Raw genomic sequence first — 19,895 nt, forward strand, 5'->3', positions numbered from 1 at the left:
TCTCAGGCACAGGAAGCAGCAGGAGCAACAGTTCACAGGTGGAGGAGGGTCTCGGCTAGTTTATTTTCTCTCTGGAGGGGTCTTCAGGGAGAGCAGTCCCGACTGCTCAGGCTGTGGGGAAGAGATGGTGGGTAAGGGCCCGGCCTGGTCCAGGGGATCCCAGGGCGGGGGATCAGGACGCAGGTGCCTAGGTTGGGAGGATCCATACTGTGGGATTCCAGGGCGGGCTAGGAGGGGCAGGGCGGGTGGGGCAGGGGAGGAGCCACACCAGGTGGGAAGGAGCGGTTCTTGCTGAACGGTGGCTGGGAAGGGTCCTGGTCCGAGTCCGAGTCCGAGTCCCAGGAGGGGAGTGGAGGGCTCAGACATCTGTGTCCCTTGTAGCCTGCAGGAGGGACAGGTGCCATTCTGGCCCTCTATGCACAAATCCTGGATGTGACCTTTGAGCGACCTCTGAATATGGGCCAGTGTCCCTTGATCATGTTCCTTGAATGTGACCCAATGTAACACCAAATCATGATCTCAATAACCCTTGAATTTTACCCCATCGAGCCTTTAAAAAAGATCCTGGAGACCCTGAGTGACCCCCCTAAATGAAACCTCAAGGGACTCCTTAATGTGACCCCCACTATGGCCTCTGAACACAACCTCCATGTGTGAAGCTGGAGAGTGACTCCCACAACCTGGAGAATGACCCCCACAACCTGGAGCATGGCTCCACTCCCTCACCCCTGAGGCTTGCAGCCCTGGGGCGGTTCCCCGAGGACAAGGTGAGGCCATCAAAGGAGTTCTGCAGCACATGCACAGCGGACCTGTGGGGAGATGGGGAGCTGGGAGCCCTGGGTGACTCTGGGCTGCTTGGGGCTGGGGCAGCGGGATGTTGGGGGGTCAGGGTGGAGTGGAGTCCCGGATGGAGATGGAGGCCTGGACTCAGATGGGTTCCAGGTTCTGGTAGTTGCTGCTTGATCTGATTGGGTGCAGGGCAGAGGAGACGAGGGTCAGGGGTCAGAGATCAGAGTGGGAGCTGGGTATCACCATATGTCACTCAGCTCCTTCTGGAGGTCATTCTTCCAGGAGCCATTGCCTCCTAGTGGAGTGTCCTCTGTCTCCGGCCGGTTGGATGTCTCACACCCCTGCTGTTTCATCTTGGTCAGGACCTGGGGCCCAGAGTGGGGTGGGAGGGAATGAGGGAAGAGCAGTAGTAATAATAATGTTGATGGTGCAAGGTGACCATTATATGGCACCTATTGCATCCCAGGCTGCCCTCAAGGGGCTTAACACTCAGTTCATGCAGCCATCCCTTCAGGTAGGGATATGTTGTTATATGCATTACACAGATAAGGTAACTGAGGCCCAGAGAAGTAAAGAAACTTGCCCGCAATCACACAGCAGTAAGTGGCAGAGCTGAGATTTGAGCCCAGGCCTTCTGGCTCCATTCTGATGGTGGAGGCTGGCAGAGATGACCACACCCTCAACTCATGCAGGGTCACCATCCTCCCCTCTCACCTTGCGGCACTTCACCTGGGTCTTCTGCATCTTCTGGATGTTCACTAGATTGTCTGTGATCTCCTCCTCTTGGGCCTCTGTGGGGGAGGGGACTCAGGGAAGCTGGGGCGCAGAAGGATCCCCCTCCTGGCTTTGGCCTCCAGGCACTCACGGAGCTTCTGGTAGATGAAGGTCACCTCCTCCCGCACCAGCTCCAGCTCCTCCCACAGGAACTTCTTGCTGAGGAAACAGTGTAGCCTAGACCCACAGCCTCTGTCCAGGGTCTGGCCCTCTGGCCTCCCATTGGCCCACTTGCCTCCTCAGGCCTCCCCCACTTACCATATTCCCATCTGTACCACCACCCATTCCCCCTGGCTCTGACCTCTTTCCCCATCTGCTCACCACCTTTCCCCTCAAAACAACTATTTCTCCACCCCCACCCCCAGCCCAAGTCCTCTCCTCCCGACCTCCCGCCTCCCATTGCCTGGCCTCCATCTCCCCAGCCTCTGCCCCCCACCTCCCATATCCCCAGCCTCGGCCCCCCTCAATCTCCCCACTCCCCAGCTTCCTGAGTCCCTGGCCACTCTCCCCATTCCACCTCCAGCTTCCTTTCTTTCCTGCCTTCTGGCCTCCCAGTCTCCCACACACACATACTGCCTCCTGTCCCCCTCCCCGCCCTCCCCTCCTCTTATCCCTCAAGCCTTCCATGGTTCCCCATCCCTCTTACTCAGGTCTGTCCCATTTCCCTCAACCCGGCCTCCCTTCCCTCCCACAGCCTCCAGGCTGCCTGCCTAGCAACACCCACCTGTCCCGGATCTCCTGGGCCAGGAGCTGCAGGCAGCGGGTAGTACGGGCTCGCTGCACCTCCTCACTGTCACGCAGGGTCTTCTGCAGCCCCTGCAGGCCTTGAGCCAGGGCCCCATATAGCTCCTGCTTTCCCTGCTCCATGCCCCCCTTGTGTCCCTCCTTCTCTGTCTGGCGGCTTGTGGGATTCAGCACCTCTGCAGAGATGATGGGAACTTGACTAAGCCCCAACCACACCCTGAGCCCAGTTTTGAACCCGCCTTGCCCTAGCCTGGCCAGATCCTGACCCTGAACTCAGACTTACCCATTTCTCTCACTCTGACCTAACTCAACCCTAATAGCCTCCAGCATGACCTTGACCCTTGGTCAGTCCTCACCTTCAAGCTGTTGGATCTTGATTTGCTGCAAGCTGCTCTCCTTCTCCAACATGGTCACTGAGTGGTTTAGGAACTCAAAAGCCTGTAGGGGAAGAATTTAGGTCTGGAGATGGGAGGGAGCAGAGGACAGGGACAGAGGTTGCTGGGGGCAGGGCTGGCCGAGGAGGCTCACCTTGGTCTGGGCCTGTAGCTGGCTCTTGAGTGACTCCAGTTCACATCGCAGGAGCTTCTGGGTGTCAGATATCATCATGATGGACTTATCTGTTTACAGAGGTGAGGGTCAGCCAGGCTGGAAGGGGTGGGGGCAGGGGAAAGGTCAGGGCAGAGGTCAGCAGAGGCTTAGGGTAGGGATAAAGGCAGGGGGCAAGATCAGGAGTGGAGATCCACCAAGGTTAAGGTAGAGGCAGGAGAAGGGGTCAAGGACAGGGACAGGGATGGAGGGCAAGGTCAGGGGCAAGAGTCAGCTGTGGAGGCAGGGGCTGTGGGTGGAAGTAGGAACCAGCAGGTCTTTTGCACATAGTCTCGTTGGGAGGGAGGATTCTTACATTTGACTTTGGAAGAGCTGGTCTCCAACGGCTTCTAGGGAAGGGGGACATGAGGGCAGTAGAAATTCAGCCCTGGCTGCCTCCTTGCTCACCCCAAACCAGTGCAGGGGTTTTGGACATGAGTTGAGTCTGTTGAGTTCTGGGTGTACCAGACCCCAAGTGCAGGCAATTCTGCCTCCAGGCACATTTGGGCACCTCCCCTGCCCTGCATGTGCTCAGAAGTACACTTGTATGGCTTATCCCTTATGTATGCAGGCCTGTGGGCTGCCCTTGACAGCATGCACCTGCAAAGCCCTGTCTCTGGCCTGGGCTTAGGAAATGGCCCTCCTCCTTAGGGGCAAATGGCGTTGACAATGTCTGCACGCAGCGCCAACAGCACGCAATGTATAATCACACTCAGTTGTCAAAACACAATTGTAGCCACACAGACACAAGCCTTGCACTCTTAAGTTGTAAGACCCAGAGCATCCACTCGTACCCATCTCAGACCCACAACCACACAGACACATAGGCAGTCACACCCAGAGACAAGCACAGACAAGACCCCACTAGGTTAGGACACACAATCGTACATCCATTCCATTAATTCCCTCATCCATTAAGACATTTTCAACACAGGTCTACTGAGCACTGGGAGTGTTCCGGGTTCTGAAGACACCGTGGGAGCGTTCTTGAGGAAGATCTCCCTGCCCCCACAACCCCCTCCCTGAGACCCGCAGCGGTAAATTGTAGTGCAGCAGGAAGGGGTTTCCCGGGTGGGGGTGACCTTAGTGATGCTCTGATGCCTCTTCACAAGGTCCTGCTCATTACAGTGCTCCTGCGAGTCTGGGTTGGAGAAGGGGGGAGACCAATGCGACTGAGGCCCCGAGTCCCTCCCTGGCCTCCAGTTTGTACTTGTCACTGTGTTTTCTGAAGCAGCTGTTTCCAAAGTCTCTGGTTCTGGGGTCCTGGACCAGTGAATCGTATAGTCCACGGTCTTGTCTGAGGAAGCGCCTGGGGGTAAGGTGGGTGAGGGCTTCCTGAGGGCTAGCCCAGAGCACTGCAGCCCTTCCCAGCTCCCCCACCCTGGGGCAGCCCCTCAACGAACCCCAGCACTTGTCGCACTTCCTGTTAGCAACCAAACACGAGTTGGAGGGTGGGGAAGATGAGCAGTAGCAGGGCACAGAGTAGTCGGGGTCCCGGGGTAGGCCAGCCAGAAGAGGGTCGCTTCAAATAGGGAGGACAGGGGACTGCACTGAGACCAGCTCCCATATCCCACACTTTCAGACCCTCCTTGACACCCCAGAGAGTCTTCAGCCCTGAATACAGGGACTCCCAGTTTTGGTAGGAGCTGGATGAAAGATGATCCCAGCCCCAGGGCTTCGGTTGGGCAGTGAAAAGAACCCAGAAGACCCCACAGAAGAAAGTGAGAAGCCTAAAAGGGAAAAGAGATCTTAATATTGGTCCCTACAGGAAGAGTGTTCCTGGAAGGAAACATCATGTGAGAAAGCTTGGAAGTGTAGAACCATGTCCTCTATGCCGGTAAATTCAGGATGGCTGGAGGCAGGGTCCAAGAGGAAGCAACAGGATGTTAGCAGGGCAGCTCAAGCAAGGCACTGAAAACCAAGCAGGGGAGTTTGGATCTGGCTCCTCAGGTAAAAGGGAACCATAGTGTGTGAACGGGAGAGGCAGGACATATCTGTTCAATAAATAATAACTGAATTGGGGTCCAGGCCTGTGCTAGATGAGGCTAGGAACAGGAAAGATCTCAGCTCTGGGTCTCATATCCACACCTCCTACAGTCCCAGCATAATCAGGGCTGACAGATGGAGACACCTGGGGCCGTCTGAAAAAACTTCTAGGTGAAGGTCACACCCAGCCAGAAGGCCACACTATAGAACTTTCTGTTTTTCTGCCTTTGCTGGGCCCTCTGGTGTCCTTCCTCGGCCCAGTCCTCCTAGAAAGACTCCTATATACCCTTTGAAACCCTACTCAGCATCCCTTCTGTAAAATCTTCCTTAATCTTTTTTTAAACTCATATTTTCTGAGCACTTCACTGAGTATTGGGCACCATCTTTAGCACTTATTGGGTCTTCACACTTATCCTGTGATGTAGGAGTTATTCTTCTGCCTGAAATGTTCTAGGCTACTTTTCAGTGGGCACTAGAGACCCTCTAGCTGGATGGCCTGGGTTCAGATCCTCGCTCTGCCCCTTTCCAGCAGTGTGTTGTTGAATTACTGAACTTCTCCATGCCTCAGCGTCCCCAACTATAAAAATAAGATATCGTACTACCACGTTTTGGGGTTGTTGTGACTAACTTAATTCATACCAGTGCCTGAGATACAGGAGCGGAAAGCTCAGTATTCGTCCTTTAATGTCACGCTGAGAACCTGGAACCTGGGGACCATAAAAGCCCTGGGAGGCTCGGCGGGGAAAAGGGAAGACGCATTTCTGAGGGCCAACTGCAGGCAGATCCCCGGTCGAGCACCTCTCCCCTTCCCACATCAGCCGTTCCTCCCGGGAGAATTCTTGGGGGGAGGGGCGGGGTTATTAGCATGCGCCCCGCCCCTTCGGGCCGTGAATCCTGCACCTGCCAGGCTCCCGACTCCCTTCCATCCCCACCTACCACATACCACCTGCTCATGCTCTCCCATCAGGGACCGCGAAGCCAGTCCCCAGCTGTGACGCTGAAATTTGATCCCGCAGGGACACCATCGCATTAAAACGCACGGAGACCAAAGATAGAGTCACAGAGAGGGGTGTGGCTGGCATTTTAGCTCCGCCTCCTCCGATGTAGCCGAGGGCCTCATTGGCGCCTTCCCGCTCGCAGGTCTTAGGAGCCGCCGTGTAATTGGATAAAATCCCAACGAGGGGCGGAATTTCAGGCTGGTTTCTGCTAATCGATTAGTCAATATCTAAGAGGGAGGTACAGGAGGTGGCAGAGTACGATTGGATTGGCTTTGGGTTTAGCGGGAAGGCGGGACGAGTCCTTGGCCCCATGAGGGGCCGTGGCCCAGGAGGACTGCTGGAGTGAGGTACCGAGGCCAGCCCGCCTGGCCCCTAAGATCCGACCCCGGCGCCTCTAGTCTCGGATTCCTGGGTGCCTCGGGTGGGGTCGGTGTCTTTGGAATAAGATTTGGGGGGTTCTCAGGATTAGATGGGGCCTCGGGAGTGCTTTGGGGAGCTTCATAGCGATATCCGGGTTCTTGTTATGAGATCAGGGGTCTTTGTTGAGTCCCCGGGGTGATATTTGGGAGTCACTGGGATGATCTATGAAGACCTCGGGCTACGAACTTGAGCTACTGGGGCTGAAATTTGGGGGTCTCAGAGGTGACATGGGTGTTGGGGTCCAGAGAGCTTGAGGGTTGATATTTGCAAGATGCGGTTGGCGGTTGTTGCAGTACTGCTGTGGACATTCCCCACCCCCATTCCTAGGCTGCTATCCCTGGATCTTTGCTGGGTTAGCTGTTACCCTGGCCTTGAGCAGGCTCACAAGGCCTGAAGGCCGCGGGCTGAAGGTAAAGCCCTGAGCCACACTGTGCCTTCTTCCCAGGCCTGCAAGATGGAGGAAGGTGGGAACCCTGGAAGCCTGACTAAGGTGGTCCATCTACTGGTTCTGTCTGGGGCCTGGGGCATGCAAATGTGGGTGACCTTCATCTCAGGTAGGGGCTGTCTGCTTGGACGTCATGGGTACTGGGATGGGGACAGGAATGAGAAGGGACCTGGAGTAACCTAACACGTGTGTTGTCCCCTGCGCCCCACAGGCTTCCTTCTTTTCCGAGGCCTTCCCCGACATACCTTCGGCCTCGTGCAGAGCAAACTCTTCCCTTTCTACTTTCACATCTCCATGGGCTGTGCCTTCGTCAACTTCTGCATCTTAGTTCCACAGCACGCCTGGGTCCAGCTCACATTCTGGGAGGCCAGCCAGGTATTTGGGCTTGGGCTTCACTACCCTCCGGAGACTCATTCCCGGGACCCCACAGAGCACTTATTGCTATACCTTTGTGAGAATTAAACGAATGAAGAACAAACAAAAACCTGCCCCTTCTTCCCAGTGGATACAAAGCTGGGTTTTGGATACCCTTGAGCAGTGCACCGCCTGCACAACCACCCCCAACAGCCCTGTCTATCCCCCAGGGAGTCTCTGCTGGCTGCTGCTCCCTCTCCTTCCTCTGGCTGGGCCTGCGGCCAAGCCATGGTGACTCAGCTGGGCCTGGGCATTGACCCCAGCTTATTGTTTAAAAACCAGCCTGACTGGGAATTTAAAGTCTCCCACTCCCATCCACACATTTTCCCAACCACAAGGCGAGGGACCATCTCTGCATCTCATATTTCTCTATCCTGCCCTCTCTCTGCTCAGATGTGGGCAGGTGAGGTCTAACAGGGATTTCAAGAATAATCCCACAGAAACGGGAGAGAATTATGGGTAACTGGAACTTTAAAGACTTTTTATTCACTCCCTGTGGGCCCAGTGTCAGCTTCTAGGGTCTGGGCCGGGGCCACAGAGAAGACTGCCCGGTCTTAGGTTCTCTGTTTGGGGGAAATGAGAAGACAATTATGGTACTCTGTCCTAATTTGGGGAAGAGAGGTACTGTCCTGAGAAACTCTCAGTTTGGGGGAACAGAGGCGAGGAGACAAGGCCGTGTTCTGGAAACTTCCAGTCTGAGTATCAGAAGAGAGGAGGCTCAGAAAGTTTTGGGGAGGGTAGAGGAGATGGCGATGGAGGCTTTCCTGTAGGGTTTAGGGTGTGAGCACTGAAACTCTGGTTGAGGCCCCTAGTCTTGGTTTGGAAAAGGTAGGGGAGGCCTGGCTTTGACCCAATGCTGTCCCCCATCCCTCTGGGCTTTAAGGATGCAGAAAGATCTCTGGAGGGCTCCTCCTGCCTCCCAGGCACGGCTCACCTTGTCCTCCTCCCACCACCCCCACCAGCTCTGCCTGCTTCTCCTGAGCCTCACGCTGGCCACCATCAACGCCCGCTGGTTGGAGCCCCGCACCACAGCTGCCATGTGGGCCTTGCAGACTGTGGAGAAGAATCGGGGCCTGGGTGGAGAGGTGCCAGGCCACCACCAGGGCCTTGACCCCTACTGCCAGCTGCGGGCTCAGGACCCCAAGTACAATGCCCTCCGCCAGATCTTCTTCCGCTACCATGGCCTGTCCTCCATTTGCAATCTGGGCTGCGTCCTGAGCAATGGGTTCTGTCTTGCTGGCCTCGCCCTGGGCCTCAGGAGCCTCTAGCACCCACTACCTCTCTGTCCCTGCTGGGGCCCCAAATGTCAATAAACTCTTCTTTGGAAATGGCTGCTGTCATTTTTCTCCAATTGAGAAGCAGGAGGAAGGGCTGGTAAAGGTGGAACTGAGGGACTCCATTTCCCCATTCACGAGGCATAACGATTTGGAGCGTTAGCTGTTGCAGCCCCTAAGCCCTTTCTATGACGGTGCCCACTTGTTGAGCACCCACTATGTGCCAGGCATGAAGCTAACTATTGCAAATACTATGTATTGTGCATATAGCTGGTTCTGATCCCTAGAGGACAAGCATATTTCCCAGCCCATTGACATTAGGGGTGGCCATGTGACTTGCTTTGGCCAATGAAATGTGAGCAGAAACAGCACCAGTCATTTCCAAAGAGAAGTGTACAGTGGTCCTTCCATTATCCACAGGGATACATTCCAAGACCCCCAGTAGATTCCTGAAACCACAGACAGTACTGAAGCCTACATATGCTATGTTTCTTCCTTTACATTCATACCTTTCACTTAAGGGAAGCACTTCATAATTTCTTTTTGGCATGTCTGAATTGTCAGCAACACTACTCTTGTGCTTTGGGGCTATTATAACATAAAATAAGTTACTTGAACACAAGCACTGTGATATCACGATAGTCGATCTGATAGCTGAGATGGCTATCAAGTGACAAATGGGTGGGGAGCATCCACAGTGTGGATGTGCTGGACATAGGGGATTGATGTCCATGTGGGATGGAGCAAGATTGTCCAAGATTCCATCATGCTATTCAGAATGAGGCACAATTTTAAACATGAATTGTTTATTTTTGGAATTTTCCATTTAATATTTTCAGACCATGGTTGATTGCAGGTAACTGTAACCATAGAAAGGAAACTGCAGGTAAGGGAGGACTACTGTACAAGCCAGTGCATGATTTGCCACATTTTCCCTTCACCACAATGAACAATGTGAGTGAGAAGCAAACCTTGAGTATTGGCTACCATGGAAGTTTGGGGGCTGCTTGTTACTGAACATATGCCAGCCCTTCCTGACTGATGCATGTCATCTCCAATTGTTCTCATGGAAGTCCTTAGAGGCACTTGCTGATTCCTTGAAGCAATGAGGCTCAGAGAATCTCAGCAAGTGGCTTCAGGTGGAGTTGTTGGAATCTGAACACCAGCAAAGCCTGAGCTGTTATAACTGCAGATGCTCTCCTGCTGGCCTGAAGAAAACTCTAGGCCCTCAGCTGGGACCGGATGTGCCAAATTTCCTTACTGTGTGACCTCAGACGAAGGGCTGTCCCTCTCTGAGCCTCTGTAAAAGCGGGATTAATTCCAAGGGCCCTTAAGAGTATTTGACAAAGGAACCTAGCCCACTTTAGGGTCAGGCGCTGCAATTTTCAGATCGGAACCCACATTTAACTCTATGAGGTGGAGACTCTTGTCATCAACCACTTGACGGTAGGGGAAGCTGAAGCCCAGAGAAGTTAAGTAACATATCTAAAGTCACAGGGCTGGAAAGCGGTGGATCTGGGATTCAAACCCAGCTCCAGAATCCTCTCTCAACCGCTCTGCTCGTAGTAGGAGCTCCATAGTTAATTAAGGAAAATGTAAAGTTTACTGTTGGGATCGGGTTCTAGACCGCTGCACTCCGCCGCCACCTCCGGCGGACCCGCACGCACCCCATCCCAACTTTCTACAAGCCCCGCCCCGGACTCTGCCCCGCCCCCTCCCCTGGGAGCTGCCCCTCCTCCCCTGCCTGGGCGGAGCCGGCGCGGGATCCGGGTGGCTGCGGACAGACGGCTGCGGGGTGGGGGTCGCGGCCCACGGCTGGCCGCGAAGAGTTCGGAGGCGGAATCCCCACTGGCAGTGACCCCCCGCGAACGGACCCTCTCGGAGGGAGCGCACGCCACCCTGCACCTCCGCATCCCAGCAGGTCTGGAGGGACAGGGGGATCGGGGGAGGACCCGGGGAACAAAGCCGGGCGGCGGGGGCCGCCTCTTGCCTCGCCCTCACCCAGCTGGACTCATCCGGGAACGTTAATGGGGCGCGGGCGGGGCCGAGAGCCCAGCTGGGAACACGAGATGGGACCATATGGTGATGGGAGGAAGCTCCTGAGCGCCCCTGCACTAGCTGGGGCGCCCCAAGTCCAGCGAAGGAGAACAGGGCCGAATCCCTGGACCCTAACCTAGTGACAGGCGTGAGTGGCGGTCGGCAGATGGTCAGAAGTAGGTGGGGCCGGCTGACAGGTGGGCTGGGGGTGGGACGGGGGCCCCAGCCTCGCAGCCCTGCCCAGCTTGAGGAAAGGCTTCCTGTCTCTTGTCTTCCCCTCCTCAAACTCGTTCTCCCGGAACACGGGGTGGGGCTGAGGGCAGGGCAGGAAAAGGAGGCCGGTTGTGCTCTCCTTTAAGATGGAAAAAAGCCCCACAGGCAGTTGAGAAAGCTTTGCCAGGGTTTCCTCTGCGATTGTGCCCTCCATTCATCCAGGCCTTCTGGAACCTCCCCGTACAGCTCAGGAAGCAGCCATAGACAGCTGGGGAAACTGAGGCTCAGGAAGGCCATGCTGTCTGAGGTGTCCTGGACCCAGATGAAGAAGCCCAGCTGTAGGGACAGGGCCAGGAAAAACAGGACGAAGGGTGGAAGGGTGTGGTGGTCCCGGCGGTGGGGTTCTTGATTATTAGGTGTCCCGGCTGGTTTCCTTTGATCCGAGGACGGTCACCCAGCCTCTGTGGGCTAGGTGAGTCAGCTCTACCTAGAGCAGTATGGGCCTGTCCCCTTTGACAAACAGAATGTAGAAGTATACATTTGGAGGCAGAGCTAGGCGTAAACCTGGGCTGGATCCACTGAAAACCCCCTCCCCATGGAGGTCAGGGAGGGGGTTAAACTAGGATTAGGTGGGGGCAGGGCAGGCACCCTGGTGGTGGCTGACATCTGCCAAAGTCAACAAGCCTGGAGTAGGGGGGGGGCTCTATCCAGCTGGTGGCAGGGGTGGGGGGGCAGCTCATACCTGGGCCACACCAGCTGCTCACCAGGGGGCAAAGTCCACACCAGAACCTCTGCTCGGTCTGGTTCCTCAATAGCCAGAAGAGGCACCCCGTGCACCCTGAACCTGGGCCCTTGCATTTGACAAACATCCTCATTTTCCAGAGGAGGACAGAGCATCCAGCGTAACTTGGCCTTCAGGTGGCAGAGCCAGAGTTTGAACTCAGGTCTGATACATACACTGGAGCTGCGACTGATATTTTATTTCCCTGCAGGGCTCCAGGCCTCCCCCCAGGAGGCTCCCCGTCAGGATGGCGTCAGCTGGAGACCCCCTGCCGGGCCCACGGGATGCAGCGGACCAGAACTTCGACTACATGTTCAAGCTTCTGCTTATTGGCAACAGCAGTGTGGGCAAGACATCCTTCCTGTTCCGCTACGCGGATGACTCTTTCACACCTGCCTTCGTCAGCACTGTGGGCATCGACTTCAAGGTCAAGACTGTCTACCGCCATGACAAGAGGATCAAGCTGCAGATCTGGGTGGGCCGGGTGGCTATCCGTGGGTCTACAGCTGGGGAGGGCCTAGGGTTCCTCCAGGAAAGTCCGTGCAGAGGTGTATGGCTGCGGGAGAGGGGCCCAGAGTCGGGGAGGGGGCGTGGGGTAGGCATGAAGAGCAGGGTGTATTATCTATGAGGCGAATTCATCAGGGTGAGGGGATATGCCCTGCCCCGTGAGATCCGAGGGGGAGGCAGTACTGACCCAAGGCAGTTAGAAATCCTGGTGACTAGTGGGGAAGAGGTTTGGGTACCATCTCAGGTGCGAGTCCAGAGGCCCCCACTCAGCCTGCCTGGTGTCAGAGCCACTGCCCTCCTCCCAACACAGCTTCTGGTAACGATTGTCATGGAAACAAGCACCAGGGTATCTGCATCAAGATGATACCCTCTGACCTAGCTGGCTGTTTGTGGTCATTAAGTTGATTCTTGGAGATGAGGTCAAAGAGGCTCTTAAGTCTGTGAGAGGCCACTGACCCCTCATACTGGGAGCTCCTCAAGGGCAGGGCCATGTCTCTCCCATCAGACTGGAGATCGTGCAGCCAGGCCCGTATTTCTCCGTTCAGGCTAGAGATTGCTGGCAGGTCCATGTTTCTCCCATCAGGCCAGAGCATGTACAGGCAGGTCCATGTCTCGCCTATTGGGCCAGGACTGTGAGCACAAGGCAGTACCTTCCTCAGACAGGGCTCTGCAGGGGTGGGGTGGGGGACAGGGTGGCTTCTAGCCGGCTGACCCTGCCGTTTCCCCAGGACACAGCGGGCCAGGAGCGCTACCGTACGATCACCACAGCCTACTACCGAGGAGCCATGGGCTTCCTGCTCATGTATGACGTTGCCAACCAGGAGTCCTTCACCGCCGTGCAGGACTGGTGAGTACTGGCTCACCGCTGACCCACTGACCTTTGCCTTCTCCCCTGACCCCCAAATCTCTGGCCTAACAGCCCTCAAACTCCACAGGGCCACACAGATCAAGACCTATTCCTGGGACAATGCTCAGGTCATTCTCGTGGGGAACAAGTGTGATCTGGAGGATGAGCGTGTCGTACCTGCTGAGGATGGCCGGAGGCTCGCCGATGACCTTGGTTAGTGCCCAGCCTGGGCCACAGGCCCTGGATCTCTCAGAATCAAACCTCCATCCTCACGCTCAGGTCCCAGGTCCAACCACAGTCACCAACTCTTTGCTCTCTCAGACTGCCCGCATGTGTGCCACCTTATCCATTTAATTCCAGGGGATTCACCCACAGATCCCTCCTCCCTGACCACTGCTCTGGGAATCCAGACTCAGCCAAACCATATCTGGTAACATCCTTACCCATGTAGGAAAGTAGTGAGTATATCAAATCGTAGTACTGTTAGTAGCAGAGAAACTTTGACAACCTCCCAGATGGCTCACAGTGAGTGGAGGAAGCTGCAAAACATAAAGTGTATTCACGTGGTAGAATACTAAGCAACCATGAAAAAGGAGAAGGGCATTCTTTATGTTTCGTTATGGCAAGATTTCTGGGATAGATGGTTAAGTGGGAAAAGTAAACCACAGAATAGTAGGTATGGCTGCCTCCTTTAGGCCAGGAGTCAGCAAACATTTGCTTAAAGAGCCAGATAGGAAATATTTTTGGTCATAGAGCCTCTGTCGCAACCCTACAGCTCTGCCTGAAACCAGCTGTAGACAATACATCAATGAATGAGCGTGACTGTCTGCCAGGAAAACTTGATTTACGGAAATAGGCGATTGGCCAGATTTGGCCTGTACCTCGAAGTTTGCCAACACCTGCATTAGTGTATGAAAAGGATGAGAATAAGAATATAGCCTAAATGAACTCTGGAAGGGTACAGAAGAACCTAGTAACAGCAACGACCTGTGTGTTTCAGAACTGGGAGGCCAGGCACTAGAGGGGAACTTTTCAGTCTTATCTTTTTGAATCAGGCGAATGAATTACCTATTGAAAATTTGAGGTCAACAAAAATCTCGTCCTGAGTATTCCAGTATTCTAGGCTCTCCCGGGACTTTCCTTCTGGGTGGTGGTATAGCTACCGTAGGGAGTGCGTGTTAAGGACCCAGACTCTGGAACTAGGATGCCAGTCTGCAACCCATTGCTGTGTTACTTAGGGCACATTGCCTCCCTTCTCTGTGCTTCTATTGCTCTACCTAGGGAACAGGTGAAGCAGTATTTACTTCGTAGGGCTGTTAGATTAAATAAGCAAATGCTGGTATCGATTGAACATTAACTCATATTATTTCTCGATCGCTTTGTGATCTTGTCCTGGAGACTCCAGCTCTCTAGGCCTGCACTTCCTCATGGATCGAATGGGAATGATAGCAGCCCCACCTCATCCAGCTGTCATGAAGGTTAAGTGAGTTGCGACACGTGAAGCAGATATAACAGAGAGGCACCTGTGTAGGTTTCATCTCAGTGTTAGCTGGCATGATTGTGAACTGTCGTTGATGCTTGCATTTAAAACTCTAAGAGCCACATAGCCCACAAAGCCTCAAATATTTACAGTCTGGCCCTTAACAGAGAAAGCTCATGGACCCCTGGACTACAACGGTCCCCTTTCTCCTTCCTCTTGCCGCCAATTTGTTGGAGAAACCTGGTCTATGTTCTATAGAATGTCTCGCATTTGAGATTTGGCTCTGCTCCCTCGTGGTGTCATTTAACTTGCTCCTCTGTCCCCTGCATTTTCTGGGAATTCCAGCCTGGGTCCCATTTCCAGGTGTGCTGGGGAGCCCAAATCCCCAATTTGCCTGGAAATGGTAAAATCAGCTACAACCCAGTTATGTGCTGGAATATTTGCCCACACCTCCTGGCAGAGAATCCCTGGTGACTGGAGGAGGAGGGGATTCCTGCTCTGCCTTTAAGTTTAAGATACTAGAGTACAAAGCAGGAGATAGAATTTGATCCCAATTTTGTAAGAAAACCACATATACATGCACACGTGTGCGTACACACCCGCGCGCGCACACCCCTATAAACCCAACTCCAACAATCGTATATTTGTATTAAAGTAGAAAGCTAAATACCAGAACGTCAATAGTAATCACTTCTGAGTGATGAGATGATAGTTTATACATGTCTTGATATTTTTCAGCAGTTTCCAGCTTCTCCAGGAGATATTTATAATCAGAAAAAAAGTATTAAAACAAAAAGAACTCAGATTATATGAGTCAGAGCCACACACAGATAAGAAAATGCCAGATTTGCCCAAGAAGACAGTGGGATGACACTGATATCTCTAGGCTCAGAGTAGAAGATCTGAGTTCGTGCCCTGCCTCTGTCATTAATTCATTCATCTGTCCGTCCATCCGTCTAGTCATTCAGCAAGTAGTTCTGAGCGCCTGCTCTGTACCTGGCAGTGGCTGCACAGTGATCAAGGCAGACGGGAATCCTGCCCTCTTGGAGCTGGCGTTCTAGTAGCAGAGACGGATAGGAAACGGATCATTACAGTCTTAACTATTTAATTACAATTACATTTTTATAGTGCAGCATGACAAGTGCCAGGGTAGAGGCCCATTTACCCTGCTGTGTGTATAATACGGTGGGTGGGTGTTTGAATTTCTGGCCCACCTTGGCATGGGTGGCAGGTAGGGACACATTAGAGACCTCTCAGAGGTAGCTCCCTGTAGGCAGATCCTGAATCAACCTTTTAGGGGGTGCAAGAAGGATCATCGTATACACCCTTACATTCAGGTTGATGGGACATTTTTTGTAACGAGGGACCTTGGGCAAGTTCCCAAAGCGTTTGTACCACCTTCCACCTTTGGGAGGACAAACAAGTTATGATGGTCGCTATGATTCTAAGAAAATACTCAAAGCTGCCTCTCATCCTCTCTCCCCAGAAAGAGTCAGCCAGCCTGCCCTCCACACCCAGGCCCAAGACGGTACAATAGGAATATTTATTACTATTTATTTATTTACATTTAAAATATTTACTTAATATTTATTGTTGTTTGAGCCAGGCCGCCCGGGTGTGAATCCCGGCTCTGCCATGCGTTACCTGTGTATATTCAGATCAATGACTTTTCCTCTTTGTGTTTTGGTTTCCTCATCTATAAAATGGGTTATAATAGGATGAACCTCAGAACACCATTAAATGTATTCATTTATATAAAGCACTTAGAAAAGTACCTGCCACGTAGTAAGATGTAAGCACTTACTATAATTAATTATATTATTATTAGCACCATTTTTAGTGCATTCTGTAGGTCAGGAACCCTGCACATCACATGCTCTCCACGAACACCAGGAAACCCACCGTTATCCGCCTGACCAATTGCAAACTGGTGGTCCCCCAGACTGAAGCCAGTCTTCAGCTGTGTTTTCTTTGGTCTGTAGCGCATTTTCCAGAACATATGAAGTACTTGGCTCCATTTCAAAAGTCCACGTCAACAACTAGCTTTGTGGACACCTTTGCTGTATAAGTCAGGTAAAGCTCAGCTGCAGCCACCTATGGGTGCCCCGTGCCCTCTAGGCACTGGAATGATACTGCCTGGACTGTTGCGGACCTGCCTTGGGACAAAGAGATTCTTAGGATAGTTCCGAGCAGGGCTGCTGCCACAGGTTTTTATCATCATGATTCCCATTTTATAGATGAGCAGACTGAGGCTTTGAGACTAAGGCATTCAGCCAAAATCCCACAGCTGCATAACAGGCTTTAGAACCCAGACTTGGATGATACCACAGCCCAGGCTTTGCCCTTCAGGGTCTCATGGGTGTCCCCACCTATATCTGTCCAGGTTTCGAGTTCTTCGAGGCCAGTGCCAAGGAGAACATCAACGTGAAGCAGGTCTTTGAGCGCCTGGTGGATGTCATCTGTGAGAAGATGAACGAGTCCCTGGAACCCAGCTCGAGCCCTGGAAGCAATGGGAAAGGCCCAACCTTGGGAGATGCCCCACCCTCCCAGTCCACTGGCTGCAGCTGCTAGACATGGTCCCCCACCCCTGCCCACCCCCTCCTGCCTCGGCTTGGACTGTGACTGAGGCATGAGCCATAAGGGCTGTTTCCAAGCTCAGGGCGCCCCCTTCTCCCTTGCCAGGTATCAGCTGCCCCCCCTACTTCTGCATGGCTCATTCTCTTGCCATGGCCACCAGCCTGCCCAAGCAGCCCCTGTCACAGGATGCAAACACTGGCGACTCTGCATCAGAGGCAGGGTCTAGGGATGTTGACGTGCATGAGCTTGCTGCTTTTCAAGCGTTTGAATGGGGGTTGCTTAGTAGAGGGGCTTCCACAGTGCCTTCTGGGTTAGATCCGTTGTCCACGTCCATTCTGTTCTGGGCATTGTCTGAGGTTCGCGAGCTGGCTGAAGATGGTTTGTCTTTCTCATGCCATGTGGGTTCTCAGAGTTCATCTTTAGAGATTTGGAAGGTGGCTCTTTGCTCAGGGTCCCCTGCTGTGGTCCTGAGCCTGCCCACGAACCTCCTCCGACCTCGAGGCTCCAAGGGGAGGAGGTGACTGACCTGGGCAGACCCTCCCTTCTGGCCTGCGGATCCTCTGTCTGTGAAAGCAGTATTAAAGCAGCTTTTCCCATTGTCAAGGGATAGGGATTCAGAAGCCCCCTGGCTTCAGGGACCCTGGAAGTGCCTTTTAAGTTTCCCTAGAACTCCACATCACCCATGACCCTGTTTTGACTTATCTGTGGTGTCGTTGATTCGGGACTGAATTCTGGAACTACGTACCGTGTCTAGCCAGGCAGAGAATCAGCCAGCCCTGGCCTTCATGCTCAGGGCATTGTGCAGAAGTTAATCTCAGAGCCAAGAGCCTGGTCCCTCCCGCCCAGACCTGCCTCCTTGGAGCCCATTTGGCTGGTGATGTTTTAAGCAAGATCTTGCCACATCTTACATCCTGCTAGAAAAGGAAATTAAGCAATGTTTCTATAACCTGTGCCTGCTGTCGACTTTCTGATGTAAGGACTTGGGCTCCTCCCACTTGAGGGCCAGTGAAGACCCAGTACCCAGTGTCCATTTCATGAGCCATGTCATCGGTGGGGCCCGGTGATGAGACATTTTCTGCTAATGGAGGAGTCATTCTAAGGAATGTTTTGGGTTTGAGCTGGACGGGCAAGAAGGTAGAGTTGTATAACTGCTATTGCCACATGCATTTCCTGATACAGCTTGGGAGTGGCAGACAGATGGGGGATGGCCTGGGATCAGCCCCTGGCTGAGGCTGAGGGCTTCTTTTGGGAGATTATTTGCAGTTTAGGGATCTACATCGTCACATCCCCTGACCCTCCCAGCTCAGCAGCCCATCCTGCCCACCTTGTGCAATCTAAACTTCAGTGGCATGGCACCTCTTTCTGTTCTTGAACTCTAACTGACACCCCATAACTTGATAGACACTGTGAGGACAGCCTAAGCAGATGGTTTGTGTTCCCAATTCCACTCTCATAGCCCCTGCTGGCAAGATGACCTGTAGCCTTAAAGATCTCAGCCTCCTTTGGGGCACGGGGAAGGCTTGGTTCGAGTTTAACATGGCTCTTACCTTTATAGAAGCTCTAGATTGAATTTATTTCTAGAGGGCCCTATTTACCCCTTACCAGGGTCTGCCCTTAGGGCTTCAAAGTGAGGATATATTTGTATGCCAACAAATCAGATGACTGAAGTGAAACGGACACGCTCCTGGAAACAAAGTGAGAGCATCTGAATGTTTGGGGTGGGAGTCAAAAATGTTAGTTGCTTTAACATAAAAAAATGAAATGAAATTAGCTAAGAAAAAGGCTTCTTAGAATGCACACGGCCTGTCAAGACACACTTGGCCAGTCCATTTTCCCTAAACTGCTGCTATAGAAAATGGTGGGTGAGAGAGCTGTTACCTGAGGGACGAGCCAACCGTCACTGCATATGCGATAAAACCAGCATTGGCTGTAACTTGGACCTAACCTGGCCTAAGCTTTCTGTTTACACAAAATTTTTCAACAGTCCAGCTTCACATAGCAACTGAGACAACTGCTTCGGGTTCTCTCAAGACTGGGATAATGTAGATTTTTTTTCTAAATATAATGGAAGTTTTTATTTTATGATGTTTGGGAGGAGGTTTAATTCAAAATGGTCTCTAGGGAACAGATACTGATGTCCTCACAGATCACTGTGGGGAATTGAGGTTTGTTTAGTTTACAAATAAAAATTAAACCAAAGGCTATGGGAAAACCACCTCCCAACTCCAGGGATATTGGGATCTCGAGCAGTCGCCCGAGGCTGGGTCCTGCTGTCCCTTCTTACCATTTGCTTTTAGCAACTCGTCTTTCCACAGGGATTTCGGTGGGAAATTGTCGTGGCCACCGTGGTTTGGGGTTCTGCTTTTTTCTTTTCTTTTTCTTTTGTCGTCTCTGGGAATCATATTCCAGTGTCTTTCTCTCCTACTTAGAAAAACAAGTAAGGGGTGAAATTTGGTCTCAGTGTTGAAGTGCAAGCTCTGCTAACTGGCTTCTGCACGATCCCAAACGTACTACGGAGTGAGCTCTGGACCTGCTCATTTCTATCCTGGATGTGGTTCCCCTGATCTCCACTTGGAAAGACATGCACTTTTCTCCACAAGAAAAAAAAAAATTAAAGCCGTTATGCCCAGATACAGTTGTTCTTTTATTTCCATTAGTGAAATGCGATTTCTAGGAAGAGGGCGATTGGATGACAGCCAAGCAGATGGTTGAGGGCCATGTGTGATGCAGCAGATCTCGGATTAGGCCAGGGAGGCTCACAGGCCTGGGGCTGTGTCTAGCTGGGACTCGTGGCCACCACATTGGCCCTAGAAAGTTCCTCTGTGCAATGGGCAGGGAGAATGATGCTGCCCCAACTAATCTTGCTGGGAATATCTGTTCTCCCCACAGCAGCCAGGGGGCGCCTGTGAGCACCCAAGTCTGGCCAAGCCTACTCAGAACCCTCCATGGCTCCCACCTGACTGGGAGTAAAGCCAAAGTAACCTGCAAGGTTCTGCATGATCTGACTTGGCACCTCCCTTTCCT

General features: G+C 53.0%; 3 protein-coding genes across 6 annotated transcripts; 2 read left to right on the plus strand and 1 right to left on the minus strand.

The window, feature by feature from the left end:
* Positions 1-41: 41 nt before the first annotated feature.
* Positions 42-5,970, minus strand: CCDC159 (coiled-coil domain containing 159). Of its 3 annotated transcripts, XM_015597898.2 has the most exons (13): positions 5,822-5,952; positions 4,296-4,414; positions 3,975-4,201; positions 3,209-3,242; positions 2,836-2,924; positions 2,664-2,745; positions 2,288-2,483; positions 1,655-1,722; positions 1,504-1,580; positions 1,033-1,154; positions 727-809; positions 269-382; positions 42-111 (listed from the first exon to the last, which is right to left on the minus strand). In XM_015597898.2, the coding sequence occupies exons 1-13, from the start codon at positions 5,830-5,832 to the stop codon at positions 107-109; spliced, it is 1,227 nt and encodes a 408-aa protein (XP_015453384.1). In that variant the 5' UTR covers positions 5,833-5,952; the 3' UTR covers positions 42-106. The 3 variants fall into 3 exon arrangements, with proteins under 3 accessions (XP_015453384.1, XP_015453390.1, XP_024895832.1); XM_015597904.2 differs by lacking the exon at positions 4,296-4,414 and having other exon boundaries at positions 5,815-5,970; XM_025040064.1 differs by lacking the exons at positions 42-111; positions 269-382 and having other exon boundaries at positions 672-1,154; positions 1,519-1,580.
* Positions 5,971-6,089: 119 nt separating this feature from the next.
* Positions 6,090-8,483, plus strand: TMEM205 (transmembrane protein 205). 2 transcript variants are annotated; one of them, XM_006905849.3, is made up of 4 exons: positions 6,090-6,223; positions 6,742-6,850; positions 6,953-7,116; positions 8,118-8,483. In XM_006905849.3, the coding sequence occupies exons 2-4, from the start codon at positions 6,751-6,753 to the stop codon at positions 8,421-8,423; spliced, it is 570 nt and encodes a 189-aa protein (XP_006905911.1). In that variant the 5' UTR covers positions 6,090-6,223; positions 6,742-6,750; the 3' UTR covers positions 8,424-8,483. The 2 variants fall into 2 exon arrangements, with proteins under 2 accessions (XP_006905911.1, XP_015453509.1); XM_015598023.2 differs by having other exon boundaries at positions 6,165-6,302.
* A 1,684-nt stretch (positions 8,484-10,167) lies between these two features.
* RAB3D (RAB3D, member RAS oncogene family) lies at positions 10,168-19,502 on the plus strand. The gene is made up of 5 exons (XM_006905850.3): positions 10,168-10,350; positions 11,672-11,935; positions 12,696-12,814; positions 12,903-13,027; positions 16,678-19,502. The coding sequence occupies exons 2-5, from the start codon at positions 11,708-11,710 to the stop codon at positions 16,863-16,865; spliced, it is 660 nt and encodes a 219-aa protein (XP_006905912.1). The 5' UTR covers positions 10,168-10,350; positions 11,672-11,707; the 3' UTR covers positions 16,866-19,502.
* The last annotated feature ends 393 nt before the right edge of the window (positions 19,503-19,895 follow it).

This window comes from Pteropus alecto, unplaced genomic scaffold (genome assembly GCF_000325575.1).
Source record: "Pteropus alecto unplaced genomic scaffold, ASM32557v1 scaffold761, whole genome shotgun sequence".
In the NCBI taxonomy this organism is placed as follows: Eukaryota; Metazoa; Chordata; class Mammalia; order Chiroptera; family Pteropodidae; genus Pteropus; species Pteropus alecto.

Coding starts and splice junctions, on each gene's coding strand:
- CCDC159 (XM_015597898.2), bottom strand. Junction 2,925..3,208: donor CAGCTCTTCCAAAGTCAAAT/GTAAGAATCCTC, acceptor CTCTGTAAACAG/ATAAGTCCATCATGATGATA. Junction 1,581..1,654: donor CTTCATCTACCAGAAGCTCC/GTGAGTGCCTGG, acceptor CCTCCCCCACAG/AGGCCCAAGAGGAGGAGATC.
- TMEM205 (XM_006905849.3), top strand. CDS start 6,751: ATGGAGGAAGGTGGGAACCCTGGAAGCCTGACTAAGGTGGTCCATCTA. Junction 6,851..6,952: donor GTGGGTGACCTTCATCTCAG/GTAGGGGCTGTC, acceptor TGCGCCCCACAG/GCTTCCTTCTTTTCCGAGGC. Junction 7,117..8,117: donor CATTCTGGGAGGCCAGCCAG/GTATTTGGGCTT, acceptor CACCCCCACCAG/CTCTGCCTGCTTCTCCTGAG.
- RAB3D (XM_006905850.3), top strand. CDS start 11,708: ATGGCGTCAGCTGGAGACCCCCTGCCGGGCCCACGGGATGCAGCGGAC. Junction 11,936..12,695: donor GGATCAAGCTGCAGATCTGG/GTGGGCCGGGTG, acceptor CCGTTTCCCCAG/GACACAGCGGGCCAGGAGCG. Junction 12,815..12,902: donor TTCACCGCCGTGCAGGACTG/GTGAGTACTGGC, acceptor CAAACTCCACAG/GGCCACACAGATCAAGACCT.